Consider the following 18,987-nt stretch of genomic DNA (forward strand, 5'->3'; position numbering starts at 1 on the left):
CCGATCTCGGTCTGGGAGCTGGACTGAGACATCCCCTCAAAAAACGGCCTGAGGGAGAGAAAGAGAATGAGAGAGGGAGGGAGAGAGAGAGAGAGAGACGGAGGGAGTCACAGAAGCCCGAGGATTAAGCCGCAAGCTTCTCCGATAGAGACAGGATGTCATGCAAGACACAGGGTGGGCCTAATCTAAAATGGCACCTTCAGTCCCCGATTGTGTTGCCACAGGGCCCGGGCAAACAGGAGTTTGAGCTCTGCTCATAATGGGAACGCGCCCGAACTTTAGCAACTACTCGCCGCAAAAAACACATCAGAGAGGAGTCATGCCAGAACCTCGTAATAGCCCAGGGGCCCTGGCGGTTTCCTGGGAGCAGGCCTCGAGGGGCCCTGGCGGTTTCCTGGGAGCAAGCCTCGAGGGGCCTGGCAGTTTCCTGGGAGCAGGTCTCAGTAGGGCCTGGCGGTTTCCTGGGAGCAGGTCTGAAGGGGCCCTGGTAGTTTCCTGGGATCAGGCCTCGAGGGGCCATGGCGATTTCCTGGGAGCAGGCCTCGAGGGGCCTGGCGGTTTCCTGTGAGCAGGCCTCAGTGGGGCCAGGTGGTTTCCTGGGAGTAGGCCTTGAGGGGGCCTGGTGGTTTCCTGGGAGCAGGCCTCAGTGGGGCCTGGTGGTTTCCTGGAAGCAGGCCTCAGTGGGGCCAGGCGGTTTCCTGGGAGCAGGCCTCAGTGGGGCCTGGCGGTTTCCTGGGAGCAGGCCGAGGGGCCCTGGCGGTTTCCTGGGAGCAGGCAGATAACTAACCCTACAAGTAAAACCGTCTGTAACAGGGGAGAAAAGCTGAATGAAGTCTCTCGTTGTCCCTGCTGCATGCCAGTGGTATAGTTACACAACCCTGGACTAGACGCTGTAACTCAGCCCGAAAAGCAGGGGGCTCACATACTTCAGCTTGGGCTTGGGGGTGCTGAGGACGCTCTCTGTCTCCTCCATCTCGGGGCCGCTGTCACTTGGGTTGTACAACTCCAGGCTGTCGTACAGCAAGTCCAGGTCCTCCTCCACTTCCTGGATCTGCTCGGTGGACACGTGTTCCAGGGCGAGCACCTGAGGGGAAATAACATAGCAAAATAAGAGTAGGCCATTCGGCCCTTCGAGCCTGCTCCGCCATTCAATATGATCATGGCTGATCCTCTCTCTCAACACCATATTCCTGCTCTCTCCCCATACCCCTTGATGCCTTTTGTGTCTAGAAATTGATCGATCTCCTTCTTAAATATATTCAGTGACTTGGCCTCCACAGCCTTCTGTGGTAGAGAATTCCACAGGTTCACCACCCTCTGAGTGAAGAAATTTCTCCTCATCTCAGTCCTAAATGTCCTACCCTGTATCCTGAGACTGTGACCCCTCGTTCTAGACCCCCCAGCCAGGGGAAACATCCTCCCTGTATCCAGTCTGTCCAGCCCGGTCAGAATTTTATACGTTTCAACGACCGCATCAGCCTCGGCCAGGCCCGACAGACAACTTAACGACAAGGGTCACTCACCAACCTTAAGCCTCCAGCTCAAGAGACATACCCAGGAGACACGGGTCCGTGCGCAGTACCACACACCAGGCCTGATCGGGCCAACTCGGCACTAGGCCGGGAATCAAGCCTGGGCCTTTCCTGCTCTGTGTGTAGGGGGCTCGGTATCTATTGCTTCAAATGCACCAAGAACTCACCTCATCGGAAACTCGGAATCTCTTGAGTAAAGCTACGAACTTCTGTTTAATATTTTGTTGCTGCAAAATAAACAAGAGAATTAATTCATACTCCACAAACAATCCTTCCGATCATTTTTCAGCTGACCAATCTCCCCCTGCCCCCACCTTCTTTTGAATCCACTGGCCTCAGCACCCTTTGTGCTGCCCGCTCCCCGCCCAGGGATCCCCTCCCCCCTGGCCTCAGCGAGGGGTGCAGCAGGGAGCCAATCTCTGTCAGTTCCTCCACCCACACACCAGCATCGTTTCACCGGGACCCTACACCCCAGTGCCTGCAGAAACCCAGCGGACAGGTAGTCACGGCGATCCCCAAACCCACAGCGGCCCCGACCCTCGCCGCAGCCCAATCCCGTTCCTGCGCCAAACGCATGAGTCAAGGTTAACTCCTCGGACACCGCGCTGGAAGGTCAAGCGCTCCTTACGTTGCCAATTCCTGCTCGGGAGATGGCGGCCGAGTTCGGCAATTTCCTTCGCACCTTCTTGCGTTTCCCGACCTCCTCGTCTTCGAAATATAAATCCTTTCGGGGGAGGCAGAAAAAAAAGGAGGGTTCGGTTAGCCCAGTGAGAGTCAGTGAGTGTGGAACCCGTACCCCAGTGAGAGTCAGTGTGTGTGGAACCCGTACCCCAGTGAGAGACAGTGTCTGTGGAACCCGTACCCCAGTGAGAGTCAGTGTGTGTGGAACCCGTACCCCAGTGAGAGACAGTGTCTGTGGAACCCGTACCCCAGTGAGAGTCAGTGTCTGTGGAACCCGTACCCCAGTGAGAGTCAGTGTGTGTGGACCCCGTACCCCAGTGAGAGTCAGTGTCTGTGGAACCCGTACCCCAGTGAGAGTCAGTGTCTCTGGAACCCGTACCCCAGTGAGAGTCAGTGTCTGTGGAACCCGTACCCCAGTGAGAGTCAGTGTGTGTGGAACCCGTACCTCAGTGACAGTCAGTGTGTGTGGAACCCGTATCCCAGTGAGAGTCAGTGTCTGGAACTGTACCCCAGTGAGAGTCAGTGTCTGTGGAACCCGTAGCCCAGTGAGAAACAGTGTGTGTGGAACCTGTACCCCAATGAGTCAGTGTGTGTGGAACCCATACCCCAGTGAGAGTCAGTGTGTGTGGAACCCGTACCCCAGTGAGAGTCAGTGTGTGTGGAACCCGTACCCAAGTGAGAGCCAGTGTCTGTGAAACCTGTACCCCAGTGAGAGTCAGTGGGTGTGGAACCCGTACCCCAGTGAGAGTCAGTGTCTGTGAAACCCGTACCCCAGTGAGAGTCAGTGTGTGTGGAACCCGTACCCCAGTGAGAGTCAGTGTGCGTGGAACCCCTACCCCGTGAGAGTCAGTGTAACCGTGGAACCCGTACCCCAGTGAGAGTCAGTGTCTGTGGAACTGTACCCCAGTGAGAGTCAGTGTGTGTGGCACCCGTACCCCAGTGAGAGTCAGTATCTGTGGATCCCCTACCCCAGTGAGAGTCAGTGTCTGTGGATCCCCTACCCCAGTGAGAGTCAGTGTCTGTGGAACCCGTACCCCAGTGAGAGTCAGTATCTGTGGATCCTGTACCCCAGTGAGAGTCAGTATCTGTGGATCCCGTACCCCAGTGAGAGTCAGTGTGTGTGGTACCTGTACCCCAGTGAGAGTCAGTGTGTGTGGAACCCGTACCCCAGTGAGAGTCAGTATCTGTGGAACCCATACCCCAGTGAGAGTCAGTGTCTGTGGAATCCATACCCCAGTGAGAGTCAGTATCTGTGGATCCCGTACCCCAGTGAGAGTCAGTGTGTGTGGTACCTGTACCCCAGTGAGAGTCAGTGTGTGTGGTACCTGTACCCCAGTGAGAGTCAGTGTGTGTGGAACCCGTACCCCAGTGAGAGTCAGTAACTGTGGATCCCGTACCCCAGTGAGAGTCAGTGTGTGTGGTACCTGTACCCCAGTGAGTCAGTGCGTGTGGGACCCGTACCCCAGTGAGAGTCAGTAACTGTGGCACCCGTACCCCAGTGAGAATCAGTGTGTGTGGAACCCGTACCCCAGTGAGAATCAGTGTGTGTGGAACCCGTACCCCAGTGAGAGTCAGTGTGTGTGGAACCCGTACCCCAGTGAGAGTCAGTGTGTGTGGAACCCGTACCTCAGTGAGAGTCAGTGTGTGTGGAACCCCTACCCCAGTGAGTGTCAGTGTGTGTGGTACCTGTACCCCAGTGAGTCAGCGCGTGTGGGACCCGTACCCCAGTGAGAGTCAGTGTGTGTGGAATCCATACCCCAGTGAGAGTCAGTGTGTGTGGAACCCGTACCTCAGTGAGAGTCAGTGTCTGTGGAACCCGTACACCAGTGAGAGTCAGTGTCTGTGGAACACGTACCCCAGTGAGAGTCAGTGTGTGTGGAACCCGTACCCCAGTGAGAGTCAGTGTGTGTGGAACCCGTACCCCAGTGAGAGTCAGTGTGTGTGGAACCTGTACCCCAGTGAGAGTCAGTGTGTGTGGAACCCGTACCCCAGTGAGAGTCAGTGTGTGTGTAACCCTTACCCCAGTGAGAGTCAGTGTCTGTGGAACCCGTACCCCAGTGAGAGTCAGTGTGTGTGGAACCCATACCCCAGTGAGAGTCAGTGTGTGTGGAACCCGTACCCCAGTGAGAGTCAGTGTCTGTGGAACCTGTACCCCAGTGAGAGTCAGTGTCTGTGGAACCCGTACCCCAGTGAGTGTCAGTGTGTGTGGAACCCGTACCCCAGTGAGAGTCAGTGTGTGTGGAACCCGTACCCCAGTGAGAGTCAGTGTGTGTTGGACCCGTACCCCAGTGAGAGTCAGTGTGTGTGGAACCCATACCCCAGTGAGAGTCAGTGTGTGTGGAACCCGTACCCCAGTGAAGAGTTATTGCCTTTAGGTGGTAGGAGAAATGCAGAAAGGAGAATATCGTGCTTGGCGTTTCCAGAATTACCTGCCCGTGTATCGGGTCATCACTGACTTCTTGCTCCGATGAGAAGCTGTCGTCTTCATCCTCGGAGTAGTTGTCGATGTCCGGGGACCGATCTGCAGGGAACGAAACCCATCTCAGCCTCAGACACACTCGCCAGTTCACTCAATACAATCTTGTGCCCGTATCCCTCAGACAATTAACAGGCAGCGAACGTCAGTTAAACATCACGGCCCTAACATTGCGCTGGTTCTCACTGGAGTGACCAACTCTGGGTGGAATCACAGATCAGCATCGTGCCTGTGCCGGCTCTTTGAACGAGCTCTCCAATTAGTCCCACTCCCCCCCGCTCTTTCCCCACAGCCCTGCACATTTCTCCTTTTCCAGTATTTCTCCAATTCCCTTTTGAAAGTTACTATTGAATCTGCTCCCACCGCCCTTTCAGGCAGCGCGTTCCAGATCACAACAACTCGCTGCGGAAAAACATTCTCCTCATCTCCCCTCTGGTTCTTTTACCGATTATCTTCAATCTGTGTCCTCTGGTTACCGACCCTCCTGCCACTGGAAACACTTTCTCCTTATTTACTCGATTGAAACCCTGCATGATTTTGAACACCTCAATTAAATCTCCCCTTAACCTTCTCTGCTCCAAGGAGAACAATCCCAGCTTCTCCAGTCTCTCCACATTAACTGAAGCCCCTCATCCCTGGGACCATTCTAGTAAATCTCCTCCGCACCCTCTCCAAGGCCTCGACATCCTTCCTAAAGTGCGGTGCCCAGAATTGGACACAATACTCCAGCTGGGGCCTAACCCAGTGATTTATAAAGGGTTAGTATAACTTCCTTGTTTTTGTATTCTGTGCCTCTGTTTATGAAGCCCAGGATCCCGTGTGTTTTTTAACAGCTTTCTCAAGCTGCCCTGCCACCTTCAAAGACTTGTGTACGCCCACCCCAGGTCTCTCTGTTCCTGCACCCCTTTAAAATTCTACCATTTCGTTTATATTCCTGGTGTTTTCACCACAAGACCTCCCGCCACTAACAGCCCCACCTGGTCAAACAGCCTTTTTTCTCATCTCCAATATTCTTATGAATAAAAATAATAAAGTGTTAAAAGGAAAACGACGATTTTGCTCCCGGGTTTTTGCTCCCAGCAGTGGCCTGGAGACCCCAGGGCGATCCTGAAGGGTTGGCGATGGTCGATCCCACCGGCATTCCCGAAGGGAAGCAGCCGCAGGAATTTTTCTGGGTCTCGTGCGTCATGGTAAACAGGGTGAGCGGGCTGCACAGAGCAGGAAAGGCCCAGGCTCCATCCCAGGCCTGTGCTGAGTTAGCCTGTTCTCACCCCCGGCAACAGTGGGAGGCTAAAATTTTCCTTATTTCCGCCTGGGTTAGGGAAAGGGGGAGTGGGTGAAAAAAAAAATCAGGCAGGGCTCCTACTCCTGATCATTTGTCCGATGACAAATAGAAGTGTGCGCGGCTGTTGGGGACAGGATCGCACTCAGCTGTGATGCCCTCGCAGTCGAATATCCATGCCAACATTCACTGCTAAAGTCTACTTTTTTTTTTTTAATTATTTGTTCACGGGATGTGAGCGTCGCTGGCAAGGCCAGCATTTATTGCCCATCCCTAGCTGCCCTCGAGAAGGTGGTGGTGAGCCGCCTTCTTGAACCGCTGTTCTTTGTCGAGGTTTGGTACAACTGAGTGACTTGCTGGGCCATTTCAGAGAGCGATTAAGAGTCAACCACATTGCTGTGGGTCTGGAGTCACATATCGGCCAGACCGGGTAAGGGCAGCGGATTTCCTTCCCCAAAAAAAGACATCAGTGAACCAGATGGGTTTTTAGCGACAATCCAGTACTTTCATGGTCACCATTACTGGTCCTATCTTTTTATTCCAGATTTATTGAAATTCCCCAGCTGCCGTAGTGGGATTCGAACTCCCGTCTCCGGATCATTAGTCCAGTAATGTTACCACTACGCTACCATGCCAGACTCCTGAAGAGTGGCTGAGGCTCTCCAGAGGGTGACCTGGGCCCGTGGGACCTCAGGAGGAGGAGGAGGAGGAGAGGGGGGGGTGAGGGAACAGATATTCTTACCGGACATCTTCACTTTGGGGCCTTCGTGGTCGATGGGCTGACTGGACAAGGAGTCAATCCTCACTTCAGCAACAAGCACCGAGGCTTCCTTGACGTTGCTGTGGAGACCAAGTACCTGTCCTCCCTCGCTAGGATGCTGCATCACCTGGAAACAGTGGAACGGTCAGTCGGGAGAGACCTTGGACCTGAAGCAGCAACAACGCATTTATACAGCATTTATGCAGCGCCTTTAACGAAGTAAAACGCTTCACAGGAGCGTAAATCAGACCCCGAGCCAAATACGGAGATATTAGGACAGGCGACCAAAAGCTGGGTCAAAGAGGTCGGTTTTAAGGAGCGTCTTAAAGGAGGAGAGAGAGGCGGAGAGGTTTAGGGAGGGAATTCCAGAGCTCGGGGCCCAGGCGGCTGAAGGCACGGCCGCCAATGGTGGAGCGATGGAAATTGGGGGATGCTCAAGAGGCCAGAATTGGAGGAGCGCAGAGATCACGGAGGGTTGTAGGGGCTGGAGGAGGTTACAGAGATAGGGAGGGGTGTAGGGCTGGAGGAGGTTACAGAGATAGGGAGGGTTGTAGGGGCTGGAGGAGGTTACAGAGATAGGGAGGGTTGTGGGGCTGGAGGAGGTTACAGAGATAGGGAGGGTTGTAGGGCTGGAGGAGGTTACAGAGATAGGGAGGGTTGTAGGGCTGGAGGAGGTTACAGAGATAGGGAGGGTTGTAGGGCTGGAGGAGGTTACAGAGATAGGGAGATTTGTAGGGCTGGAGGAGGTTACAGAGATAGGGAGGGGTGTAGAGCTGGAGGAGGTTACAGAGATAGGGAGGGGGGGCGAGGAGGCCATGGAGGGATTTGAACACCAGGATGAGAATTTTAAAATCGAGGCGTTGCCGGACCGGGAGCCAATGTACGTCAGCGAGCACAGGGGGTGATGGGTGAACGGGACTGGGTGTGAGTTAGGACACGGGGCAGTGAGCACAGGGGATGATGGGTGAACGGGACTGGGTGTGAGTTAGGACACGGGGCAGTGAGCACAGGGGGTGATGGGTGAACGGGACTGGGTGCGAGTTAGGACACGGGGCAGTGAGCACAGGGGGTGATGGGTGAACGGGACTGGGTGCGAGTTAGGACACGGGGCAGTGAGCACAGGGGGTGATGGGTGAACGGGACTGGGTGCGAGTTAGGACACGGGGCAGTGAGCACAGGGGGTGATGGGTGAACGGGACTGGGTGTGAGTTAGGACACGGGGCAGTGAGCACAGGGGGTGATGGGTGAACGGGACTGGGTGTGAGTTAGGACACGGGGCAGTGAGCACAGGGGGTGATGTGTGAACGGGACTGGGTGCGAGTTAGGACACGGGGCAGTGAGCACAGGGGGTGATGGGTGAACGGGACTGGGTGTGAGTTAGGACACGGGGCAGTGAGCACAGGGGGTGATGGGTGAACGGGACTGGGTGTGAGTTAGGACACGGGGCAGTGAGCACAGGGGGTGATGTGTGAACGGGACTGGGTGTGAGTTAGGACACGGGGCAGCAGGGTTTCGGATGAGCTGGAGTTTACGGAGGGCGGGAGGCCGGGCCAGAAAAGCGATGGAAGTGTCGAGTCTGGAATGGCATGGATGAGGGAATCACTTCCAATTCACCAATCAGCATCTTGCCAGGCTGATTTCCTCTAAGGATTGTGGTTATCGAACACAACCCAATGGCCTTGTGATAAATGCCCAGCCCGTTGTGGGACTGATCCCCACGGTCAGAGCAGGAAAGGCCCAGGCTCCATCCCCGGCCTATGCTGAGTTAGCCTGATCTCGCCCGGTGTGGGACTGAGTCAGCGCCGACGGAGCCCGCACCATTTACACCGAGCCGGGGCAGCAGAGAGCGATGTCGGGAGGTCCTGGTCCTTGGTACTTGCCTCGGCCATGTTGATGAGCCCCACTGCCAGGGTTTTGTAGCCAAGGATGGTGCGATTCTTGTACCTCTTCCTCCTCTGCAACATTATCTGCAGTTTGTTGGCGTCTCTCTTCAGGAAATGAGGATACTGGAGGCGAAGCAGAGAGAAAGCAGCCATCAGCATGGATACAATACCCCCTCTCACCCACCTCCCTCCAGCCCACCTTCTCCCCAACCCCACCCACCCACTCCCCATATCCCCAACCCCACCCACCCACTCCCCATATCGCCAACCTCACCCACCCACTCCCCATATCGCCAACCCCACCCACCCACTCCCCATATCGCCAACCCCACCCACCCACTCCCCATATCGCCAACCCCACCCACCCACTCCCCATATCCCCAACCCCACCCACCCACTCCCCATATCCCCAACCCCACCCACCCACTCCCCATATCCCCAACCCCACCCACCCACTCCCCCTATCCCCAACCCCACCCACCCACTCCCCATATCGCCAACCCCACCCACCCACTCCCCCTATCCCCAACCCCACCCACTCCCCATATCGCCAACCCCACCCACCCACCCACTCCCCATATCGCCAACCCCACCCACCCACCCACTCCCCATATCGCCAACCCCACCCACCCACTCCCCATATCGCCAACCCCACCCACCCACCCACTCCCCATATCGCCAACCCCACCCACCCACTCCCCATATCGCCAACCCCACCCACCCACTCCCCATATCGCCAACCCCACCCACCCACTCCCCATATCGCCAACCCCACCCACCCACTCCCCATATCGCCAACCCCACCCACCCACCCACTCCCCATATCCCCAACCCCACCCACCCACTCCCCATATCCCCAACCCCACCCACCCACTCCCCATATCGCCAACCCCACCCACCCACCCACTCCCCATATCGCCAACCCCACCCACCCACTCCCCATATCGCCAACCCCACCCACCCACCCACTCCCCATATCGCCAACCCCACCCACCCACTCCCCCTATCCCCAACCCCACCCACCCACTCCCCCTATCCCCAACCCCACCCACTCCCCATATCCCCAACCCCACCCACCCACTCCCCCTATCCCCAACCCCACCCACCCACTCCCCATATCCCCAACCCCACCCACTCCCCATATCCCCAACCCCACCCACCCACTCCCCATATCCCCAACCCCACCCACCCACTCCCCCATCCCCAACCCCACCCACTCCCCCTATCCCCAACCCCACCCACCCACTCCCCATATCCCCAACCCCACCCACCCACTCCCCATATCGCCAACCCCACCCACCCACTCCCCATATCCCCAACCCCACCCACCCACTCCCCATATCCCCAACCACCCACTCCCCCTATCCCCAACCCCACCCACTCCCCATATCCCCAACCCCACCCACCCACTCCCCCATCCCCACCCACTCCCCATATCACCAACCCCACCCACGCACTCCCCATACCCCAACCCCACCTTCTCCACATATCGCCAACCCCACCCACGCACTCCCCATATCCCCAACCCCACCCACCCACTCCCCATATCCCCAACCCCACCCACGCACTCCCCATACCCCAACCCCACCTTCTCCACATATCGCCAACCCCACCCACGCACTCCCCATATCCCCAACCCCACCCACCCACTCCCCATATCCCCAACCCCACCCACGCACTCCCCATACCCCAACCCCACCTTCTCCACATATCGCCAACCCCACCCACCCACTCCCCATATCCCCAACCCCACCCACCCACTCCCCATATCCCCAACCCCACCCACGCACTCCCCATACCCCAACCCCACCTTCTCCACATATCGCCAACCCCACCCACGCACTCCCCATATCCCCAACCCCACCCACCCACTCCCCATATCCCCAACCCCCTCCCCATACCCCCAACCCCACCCACCCACTCCCCATACCCCAACCCCACCCACTCCCCATATCGCCAAGCCCACCCACCCACTCCCCATATCCCCAACCCCACCCACCTTCTCCCCATATCGCCAACCCCACCCACCCACTCCCCATTCGCCAACCCCACCCACTCCCCATACCCCAACCCCACCTTCTCCCCCTATCCCCAACCCCACCCACCTTCTCCCCATATCGCCAACCCCACCCACCCACTCCCCATACCCCAACCCCACCCACTCCCCATACCCCAACCCCACCTTCTCCCCATATCCCCCAACCCCACCCACCCACCTTCTCCCCGTATCCCTCAACCCCACCCACCCACCTTCTCCCCGTATCCCTCAACCCCACCGACCCACCTTCTCCCCGTATCCCCCAATCCCACCTTCTCCCCGTATCCTTCAACCCCACCGACCCACCTTCTCCTATATCCCCCAACGCCACCTAACCACCTTCTCCCATGTCCCCCAACCCCACTGACCCACCTTCTCCCCATTATCCCTCCACCCCACCTGAGAGTTTGAGCGCATCCATGCATGCAAGTCAGAGCACGTGCATGCGTGAGAGTCTTGTTTTGGTCTCTTTATCTAAGGAAGAATATACTGGCCTTGGAGGCGGTGCAACGAAGGTTCACTAGACTGATCCCCGGGATGAGAGGGCTGTCCTATGAGGAGAGATTGTGTAGAATGGGCCGATACTCTCTGGAGTTTGGAAGAATGAGAGGTGATCTCATTGAAACATACAAGATTCTGAGGGGGATTGACAGGGTAGATGCAGGAGGGTGATTTCCCCTGGCTGGAGAGTCTGGAACCAGGGGTCACAGTCTCAGGATAAGGGGTCGGCCATTTAGGACTGGGATGAGGAGGAATTTCTTCACTCAGAGGGTGGTGAATCTTTGGAATTCTCTGCCCCAGAGGGCTGTGGAGGCTCAGTCGTTGAGTATATTCAAGACAGAGATCGATAGATTGTTTGGAAACTAAGGGAATCGAGGGATATGGGGATCCAGCGGGAAAGTGCAGTTGAGGTCAAAGATCAGCCATGATCTTATTGAATGGCGGACTCCTGCTCCTATTTCTTTCATTCTTATGCATGTGCGTACGTGTTTGCGTGTGCAGTGCGGACAGGATGGGGCTCAGCTGTGATGCCCCCACAGTTGAATAGCCGGAAACTTGGTGCCTGGGCTCACAGATGAAGGCAGCGGCCCATGGGCGAGGGACCCGAGACTGCCCAGTGCGGTGGAACCAGTCCCTTGGGAGAGGAGAGAAATGTCAGAGAGGTACCTGCAAGGAAAAGGTCAGCTGCAGATCAGTCTCCATCAGGCTGCTGGTCGGGAGAGGAATCTCGTTGGATCGCAGCACGCGTTTCGACCCCTGCATTTCGAGGGAAAGATGTTAGAAAATTCACCCCTTACACCGCACGCCCCGTCCGGCCCCCCGCACGTCCCGTCCCCACGCCCCGCCCCCCACTCCCCGCACGTCCCATCCCCACGCACGCCTCGGACCCCGCACGCCCCGCCCCCCGCACGCCCCGCCTCCCGCACATCCCATCCCGTCCCCCGCACGCCCCGTCCCCCGCACGCCCCGCCCCCCAAACGCCCCGCACGTCCCGTCCCGTCCCCCGCACGCCCCGCCTCCCGCAAGCCCCGCCCCCCAAACGCCCCGCCCCCCAAACGCCCCGCCCCGTCCCCCGCACCCCGCACGCCCCGCCCCCTCACGCCCCGCCCCCGTCCCCCCTCATGACTCGCCCCCGCACGCCCGTCCCCCCGCACGTCTCATCCCCACGCACGACCCGCCCTGTACGCCCCGCCAGCCGCACGCCCCGCCCCCGCACGCCTGTCCCCCTGCATGCCCGATCCCCACGCACGCCCCGTCCCGTCCCCTGCACGCCCCGCCCCCTCACGCCCCGCACCCCTGCACGTCCCATCCCCCCGCACGCCCCGTTCCGTCTCCTGCACGCCCCGTACCCCGCACGCCCCGTCACCCGCTCACCCCACCCCCCCCACATGCCGTCCCCACGCACGCCCCGCCCCGTACCCCGCACGCCCCTCCCCCGCACGCCCGTCCCCCCGCACGTCCCGTCCCCCGCCCCCGTACGTCCCATCCCCACGCACGCCCCTTTCCGTACCCCACACGCCCCGCCAGCTCCCAGGAGAGACTCCAGCCCAATCCCCACAGCCAACTGGAGACAGGGTCTGAGACACCGGGAGGCCTCACCACGAGTCCCCAGCCCAAACCCCATCACTGAGAAACGGGGAAACCGGGAGTGGGGGGTGAGGTGGCGGCGTGGGGGAGTGAGCCCCTCCCACGGTCGATTGACCCCCCAATTCTCACCTGCAGTTTGACCGCAATCACCACGGAGCTGAGGTCCTTGTCCAACTCCTTCAACACCAGAAGCTTCTTCAACGTTAGACTGAATAACCTGCCGGGGGGAGAGAGAGCGAGAGGGTGAGGCCAGTGGCCAGAGAGAGACTCCCATTTATACAGCACCTTTCACCACATCAGGACGTCACAAAGCATTTTACTTTTTGAAGTGTTGCAATGTGGGAAACGTAGCAGGCAGTTTGCGCTCAGCAAGCTCCCACAAGCAGCAATGTGATAATAATCAGATCATCTGTTCTGTTCATGTTGGTTGAGGGATAAATATTGGCCCTAGGACACCGGGGAGAACTCCCCTGCTCTTCTTCAAAATAGTGGCCGTGGGATCTTTTACATCCACCTGAGGGGGCAGACGGGGCCTCGGTTTAACGTCTCATCTGAAAGACGGCACCTCCGACAGTGCGGCGCTCCCTCAGTACTGCCCCTCCGACGGTGCGGCGCTCCCTCAGTACTGCTCCTCCGACGGTGCGGCGCTCCCTCAGTACTGCTCCTCCGACGGTGCGGCGCTCCCTCAGTACTGCCCCTCCGACAGTGCGGCGCTCCCACAGTACTGCCCCTCTGACAGTGCGGCGCTCCCTCAGTACTGCCCCTCCGACAGTGCAGCGCTCCCTCAGTACTGCCCCTCCGACAATGCGGCGCTCCCTCAGTAATGCCCCTCCGACAGTGCGGCACTCCCTCACCCTCAGTACTGCCCCTCTGACAGTGCGGCGCTCCCTCAGCACTGCCCCTCCGACAATGCAGCGTTCCCTCAGCACTGCCCCTCCGACAGTGCGGCGCTCCCTCAGTACTGCGCTCCCTCAGTACTGCCCCTCCGACGGTGCGACGCTCCCTCTGTACTGCCCCTCCGACAGTGCGGCGCTACCTCAGTACTGCCTCTCCGACAGTGCGGCGCTCCCTCAGTACTGCCCCTCCGACAGTGCGGCGCTCCCTCAGTACTGCCTCTCCGACAGTGCGGCGCTCCCTCAGTACTGCCCCTCCAACTGTGCAGCGTTCCCTCAGTACTGCCCCTCCGACAGTGAGGGAGCACTGCACTACTGCCCCTCCGACAGTGCGGCGCTCCCTCAGTACTGCCCCTCCGACAGTGCGGCGCTCCCTCAGTACTGCCCCTCCGACAGTGCAGCACTCCCTCAGATCTACCCCTCCGACAATGCAGCGTTCCCTCAGCACTGCCCCTCCGACAGTGCGGCACTCCCTCAGTACTGCCCCTGCGACAGTGCGACACTCCCTCTGTACTGCCCCTCCGACAGTGCGGCGCTCCCTCAGTACTGCCTCTCCGACAGTGCGGCGCTCCCTCAGTACTGCCCCTCCAACTGTGCAGCGTTCCCTCAGTACTGCCCCTCCGACAGTGAGGGAGCACTGCACTACTGCCCCTCCGACAGTGCGGCGCTCCCTCAGTACTGCCCCTCCGACAGTGCGGCGCTCCCTCAGTACTGCCCCTCCGACAATGCAGTGTTCCCTCAGCACTGCCCCTCCGACACTCCCTCAGTACTGCCCCTCCGACAGTGCGACACTCCCTCTGTACTGCCCCTCCGACAGTGCGACGCTCCCTCAGTACTGCCCCTCCGACAGTGAGGGAGCGCTGCACTACTGCCCCTCCAACAGTGCGGTGCGCCCTCAGTACCGCCCCTCCGACAGTGCGGCGCTCCCTCAGTACTGCCCCTCCGACAGTGCGGCGCTCCCTCAGTACTGCCCCTCCGACAGTGTGGCGCTCCCTCAGTACTGCCCCTCCGACAGTGCGGCGCTCCCTCAGTACTGCCCCTCCGACAGTGCGGCGCTCCCTCTGTACTGCCCCTCCGACAGTGCGGCGCTCCCTCAGTACTGCCCCTCCGACAGTGCGGCGCTCCCTCAGTACTGCCCCTCCGACAGTGTGGCGCTCCCTCAGTACTGCCCCTCCGACAGTGCGGCACTCCCTCACCCTCAGTACTGCCCCTCTGACAGAGCGGCGCTCCCTCAGCATTGCGCCTCCGACAATGCAGCGTTCCCTCAGTACTGCCCCTCCGACGTTGCTGCGCTCCCTCAGTACTGCCCCTCCGACAGTGCGGCGCTCCCTCAGTACTGGCCCTCCGACAGTGAGGCGCTCCCTCAGTACTGCCCCTCCGACAGTGCGGCGCTCCCTCAGTACTGCCCCTCCGACAGTGCGGCGCTCCCTCAGTACTGCCCCTCCGACAGTGCGGCGCTCCCTCAGCACTGCCCCTCCGACAGTGCAGCGTTCCCTCAGTACTGCCACTCCGACAGTGCGGCGCTCCCTCAGTACTGCCCCTCCGACAGTGCGGTGCTCCCTCAGTACTGCCCCTCCGACAGTGCGGCGCTCCCTCAATACTGCCCCTCTGACAGTGCGGCGCTCCCTCAGTACTGCCCCTCCGACAGTGCGGCGCTCCCTCAGTACTGCCCCTCCGACAGTGCGGCGCTCCCTCAGTACTGCCCCTCCGACAGTGAGGGAGCGCTGCACTACTGCCCCTCCAACAGTGCGGTGCGCCCTCAGTACCGCCCCTCCGACAGTGCAGCGCTCCCTCAGTACTGCCCCTCCGACAGTGCGACGCTCCCTCTGTACTGCCCCTCCGACAGTGCGGCGCTCCCTCAGTACTGCCCCTCCGACAGTGCGGCGCTCCCTCAGTACTGCCCCTCCGACAGTGCAGCGTTCCCTCAGTACTGCCACTCCGACAGTGCGGCGCTCCCTCAGTACTGCCCCTCCGACAGTGCGGTGCTCCCTCAGTACTGCCCCTCCGACAGTGCGGCGCTCCCTCAGTACTGCCCCTCCGACAGTGCGGCGCTCCCTCAGTACTGCCCCTCCAACAGTGCGGCGCTCCCTCAATACTGCCCCTCGGACAGTGCGGCGCTCCCTCAGTACTGCCCCTCCGACAGTGCGGCGCTCCCTCAGTACTGCCCCTCCGACAGTGCGGCGCTCCCTCAGTACTGCCCCTCCGACAGTGCGGCGCTCCCTCAGTACTGCCCCTCCGACAGTGCGGCGCTCCCTCAGTACTGCCCCTCCGACAGTGCGGTGCTCCCTCAGTACTGCCCCTCCGACAGTGCGGCGCTCCCTCAGTACTGCCCCTCCGACAGTGAGGGAGCGCTGCACTACTGCCCCTCCAACAGTGCGGTGCGCCCTCAGTACCGCCCCTCCGACAGTGCAGCGCTCCCTCAGTACTGCCCCCCCCTCAGTACTGCCCCTCCGACAGTGCGGCGCTCCCTCTGTACTGCCCCTCCGACAGTGCGGCGCTCCCTCAGTACTGCCCCTCCGACAGTGCGGCGCTCCCTCAGTACTGCCCCTCCGACAGTGTGGCGCTCCCTCAGTACTGCCCCTCCGACAGTGCGGCGCTCCCTCAGTACTGCCCCTCCGACAGTGCGGCGCTCCCTCAGTACTGCCCCTCCGACAGTGCGGCGCTCCCTCAGTACTGCCCCTCCGACAGTGAGGGAGCGCTGTACTACTGCCCCTCCAACAGTGCGGTGCACCCTCAGTACTGCCCCTCCGACAGTGCAGCGCTCCCTCAGTACTGCTCCTCCGACAGTGCGGCGCTCCCTCAGTACTGCCCTTCCGACAGTGCGGCACTCCCTCACCCTCAGTACTGCCCCTCCGACAGTGCGGCGCTCCCTCAGTACTGCCCCTCCGACAGTGCGGCGCTCCCTCAGTACTGCCCCTCCAACTGTGCAGCGTTCCCTCAGTACTGCCCCTCCGACAGTGAGGGAGCGCTGCACTACTGCCCCTCTGACAGTGCGGCGCTCCCTCAGTACTGGCACTGGGAGCGTCAGCCTGGATTATGGAGCTCGAGTCCCGGGAGTGGAGCCATGGCTGATACCACCAGTGGATGGGGAGTAAACTTGGTCAAAACAAGTGAAGAATCTGGTGTGAAGACATCTTGTAGGCGACACCAACCCCTTGCTGCTCCCCATAACCTCCAGGGGGAGTTGGGGGTGGGGGGGGGTGGGGAGAGATAGAGAGCGAGCGACAGAGAGCGAGCGACAGAGAGAGAGCGAGCGAGAGAGAGCGAGCGAGAGAGAGCGAGCGAGAGAGAGCGAGCGAGAGAGAGCGAGCGACAGAGAGCGAGCGACAGAGAGCGAGCGACAGAGCGACACAGAGAGAGAGAGAGAGAGCGACAGAGAGAGAGAGAGAGAGAGCGAGCGAGCGACAGAGAGAGAGCGAGCGACAGAGAGAGAGCGAGCGAGCGACAGAGAGAGAGCGAGCGAGCGACAGAGAGAGAGCGAGCGACAGAGAGAGAGCGAGCGAGCGACAGAGAGAGAGCGAGCGACAGAGAGAGAGCGAGCGACAGAGAGAGAGAGAGCGAGCGACAGAGTGAGAGTGAGCGACAGAGAGAGCGAGCGACAGAGAGAGAGAGAGAGCGAGCGACAGAGAGAGAGAGAGAGCGAGCGACAGAGAGCGAGCGAGCGACAGAGAGCGCGAGCGAGGGGGCGGCGAGCGAAGGGGGCGGCGAGCGAGGGGGCGGCGAGCGAGGGACGGAGAGACAGAGAGCGAGCGAGCGACAGAGAGCGAGCGAGCGACAGAGAGCGAGCGAGCGAGAGACAGAGAGCGAGCGAGCGAGAGACAGAGAGCGAGCGAGCGAGAGACAGAGAGCGAGCGAGCGAGAGACAGAGAGCGAGCGAGCGAGAGACAGAGAGCGAGCGAGCGAGAGACAGAGAGCGAGCGAGCGAGAGACAGAGCGAGCGAGAGTGTGCGTGAGAGAGAGAGCGAGGGAGAGAGAGGCAGAGAGTGTGAGACAGAGGGAGAGAGACTCATGCTTTCTGTTGGCGGAAGGATGGTGATGTGTATAGATGCAGCTGCAATGTCTGCCTTTTTACAGTTTGATAGTTACCAGTGTGAGGGAAAGTATTATCTCTCCCCTGCTGTGCGATGTGATTATCGGTAGTGGGAGGGGAGGAAGGAGCTGGGGAGGGCCAGTGACTTCAGGAGGAAGTGGTTCAACAGCTGAGAGTTATTGCACCACATCCAGCATCGACCAGCAAAGAGCAGCCTGGGCCTTCTCTCTCTCTCCCCCTCCCCCCCTCTCCCTCCCCCTCCCTCCCTCCCTCTCTCTCCGTCCCTCCCCCTCCCCCTCCGTCTCCCTCTCCCTCCGTCTCCCTCGCTCCCTCTCTCCGTCTCTCTCTCCCTCCGTCTCCCTCGCTCCCTCTCTCCGTCTCTCACTCCGTCTCTCCCTCCCTCCCTCTCGCTCCGTCTCCCTCTCCGTCTCCCTCTCTCCCTCTCTCCTCCGTCTCCTCTCTCCTCCGTCTCCCTCTCTCCTCCGTCTCCCTCTCTCCCCGTCTCCCTCTCTCCCCCTCTCCCCGTCTCCCTCTCTCCCCCTCTCCCCGTCTCCCTCTCTCTGTCTCCCTCTCTCTGTCTCCCTCTCCCTCCTTCGCTCCGTCTCCCTCGCTCCCTCTCTCTCTGTCTCTCTCTCTCTGTCTCTCTCTCTCTGTCTCTCCCTCTCTGTCTCTCCCTCTCTGTCTCTCCCTCTCTCCGTCTCCTTCGCTCCGTCTCCCTCTCTCCCTCCCTCTCCGTCTCCGTCTCTCCCTCTCCCTCTGTCTCTCTCTCTCATCCCTCCCTCTCCTCCGTCTCCCTCTCTGTCTCCCTCTCCCTCTGTCTCCCTCTCCCTCTCTCTGTCTCCCTCTCCCTCTCTGTCTGTCTCCCTCTCCCTCTCTGTCTCCCTCTCCCTCTCTCTGTCTCCCTCTCTCTGTCTCCCTCTCTCTGTCTCCCTCTCTCTGTCTCTGTCTCCCTCTCCCTCTCTGTCTCCCTCTCTCTGTCTCTGTCTCCCTCTCTCTGTCTCTGTCTCCCTCTCCCTCTCTCTGTCTCTGTCTCCGTCTCCCTCTCTCTGTCTCCCTCTCCCTCTCTCTGTCTCCCTCTCCCTCTCTCTGTCTCTGTCTCTCTCTCCCTCTCTCTGTCTCCCTCTGTCTCCCTCTCCTTCTATCTGTCTCCCTCTCCCTCTATCTGTCTCCCTCTCCCTCTCTGTCTCCCTCTCTCTGTCTCCCTCTCCCTCTCTCTGTCTCCCTCTCCCTCTCTGTCTCCCTCTCCCTCTCTGTCTCCCTCTCCCTCTATCTGTCTCCCTCTCCCTCTCTCTGTCTCTGTCTCTCTCTCCCTCTCTCTGTCTCC

The 18,987-nt window shown here is 60.0% G+C and overlaps 1 protein-coding gene across 1 annotated transcript in view; it reads right to left on the reverse strand.

Annotated features, from left to right (window-relative positions):
• Nucleotides 1–18,987, reverse strand: part of LOC147093004 (phosphofurin acidic cluster sorting protein 1-like) — a 28,504-nt gene that overhangs the window by 479 nt on the left and 9,038 nt on the right. Inside the window, exons 2-10 of the mRNA XM_085975767.1 lie at nt 12,870–12,957; nt 11,820–11,909; nt 8,612–8,737; nt 6,714–6,858; nt 4,643–4,734; nt 2,161–2,256; nt 1,700–1,759; nt 927–1,084; nt 1–48 (exon numbers count right to left, since the gene is read on the reverse strand). The exon at nt 1–48 is cut by the window's left edge and continues 46 nt beyond it. Coding sequence (XP_085831893.1) covers nt 1–48; nt 927–1,084; nt 1,700–1,759; nt 2,161–2,256; nt 4,643–4,734; nt 6,714–6,858; nt 8,612–8,737; nt 11,820–11,909; nt 12,870–12,957 — 903 coding nt within the window. The remainder of the gene's footprint in view (nt 49–926; nt 1,085–1,699; nt 1,760–2,160; nt 2,257–4,642; nt 4,735–6,713; nt 6,859–8,611; nt 8,738–11,819; nt 11,910–12,869; nt 12,958–18,987) is intronic.

This window comes from Somniosus microcephalus, unplaced genomic scaffold (assembly GCF_052327205.1).
Source record: "Somniosus microcephalus isolate GS21.2 unplaced genomic scaffold, FLI_Smic_1.0 unresolved_chr2, whole genome shotgun sequence".
In the NCBI taxonomy this organism is placed as follows: Eukaryota; Metazoa; Chordata; class Chondrichthyes; order Squaliformes; family Somniosidae; genus Somniosus; species Somniosus microcephalus.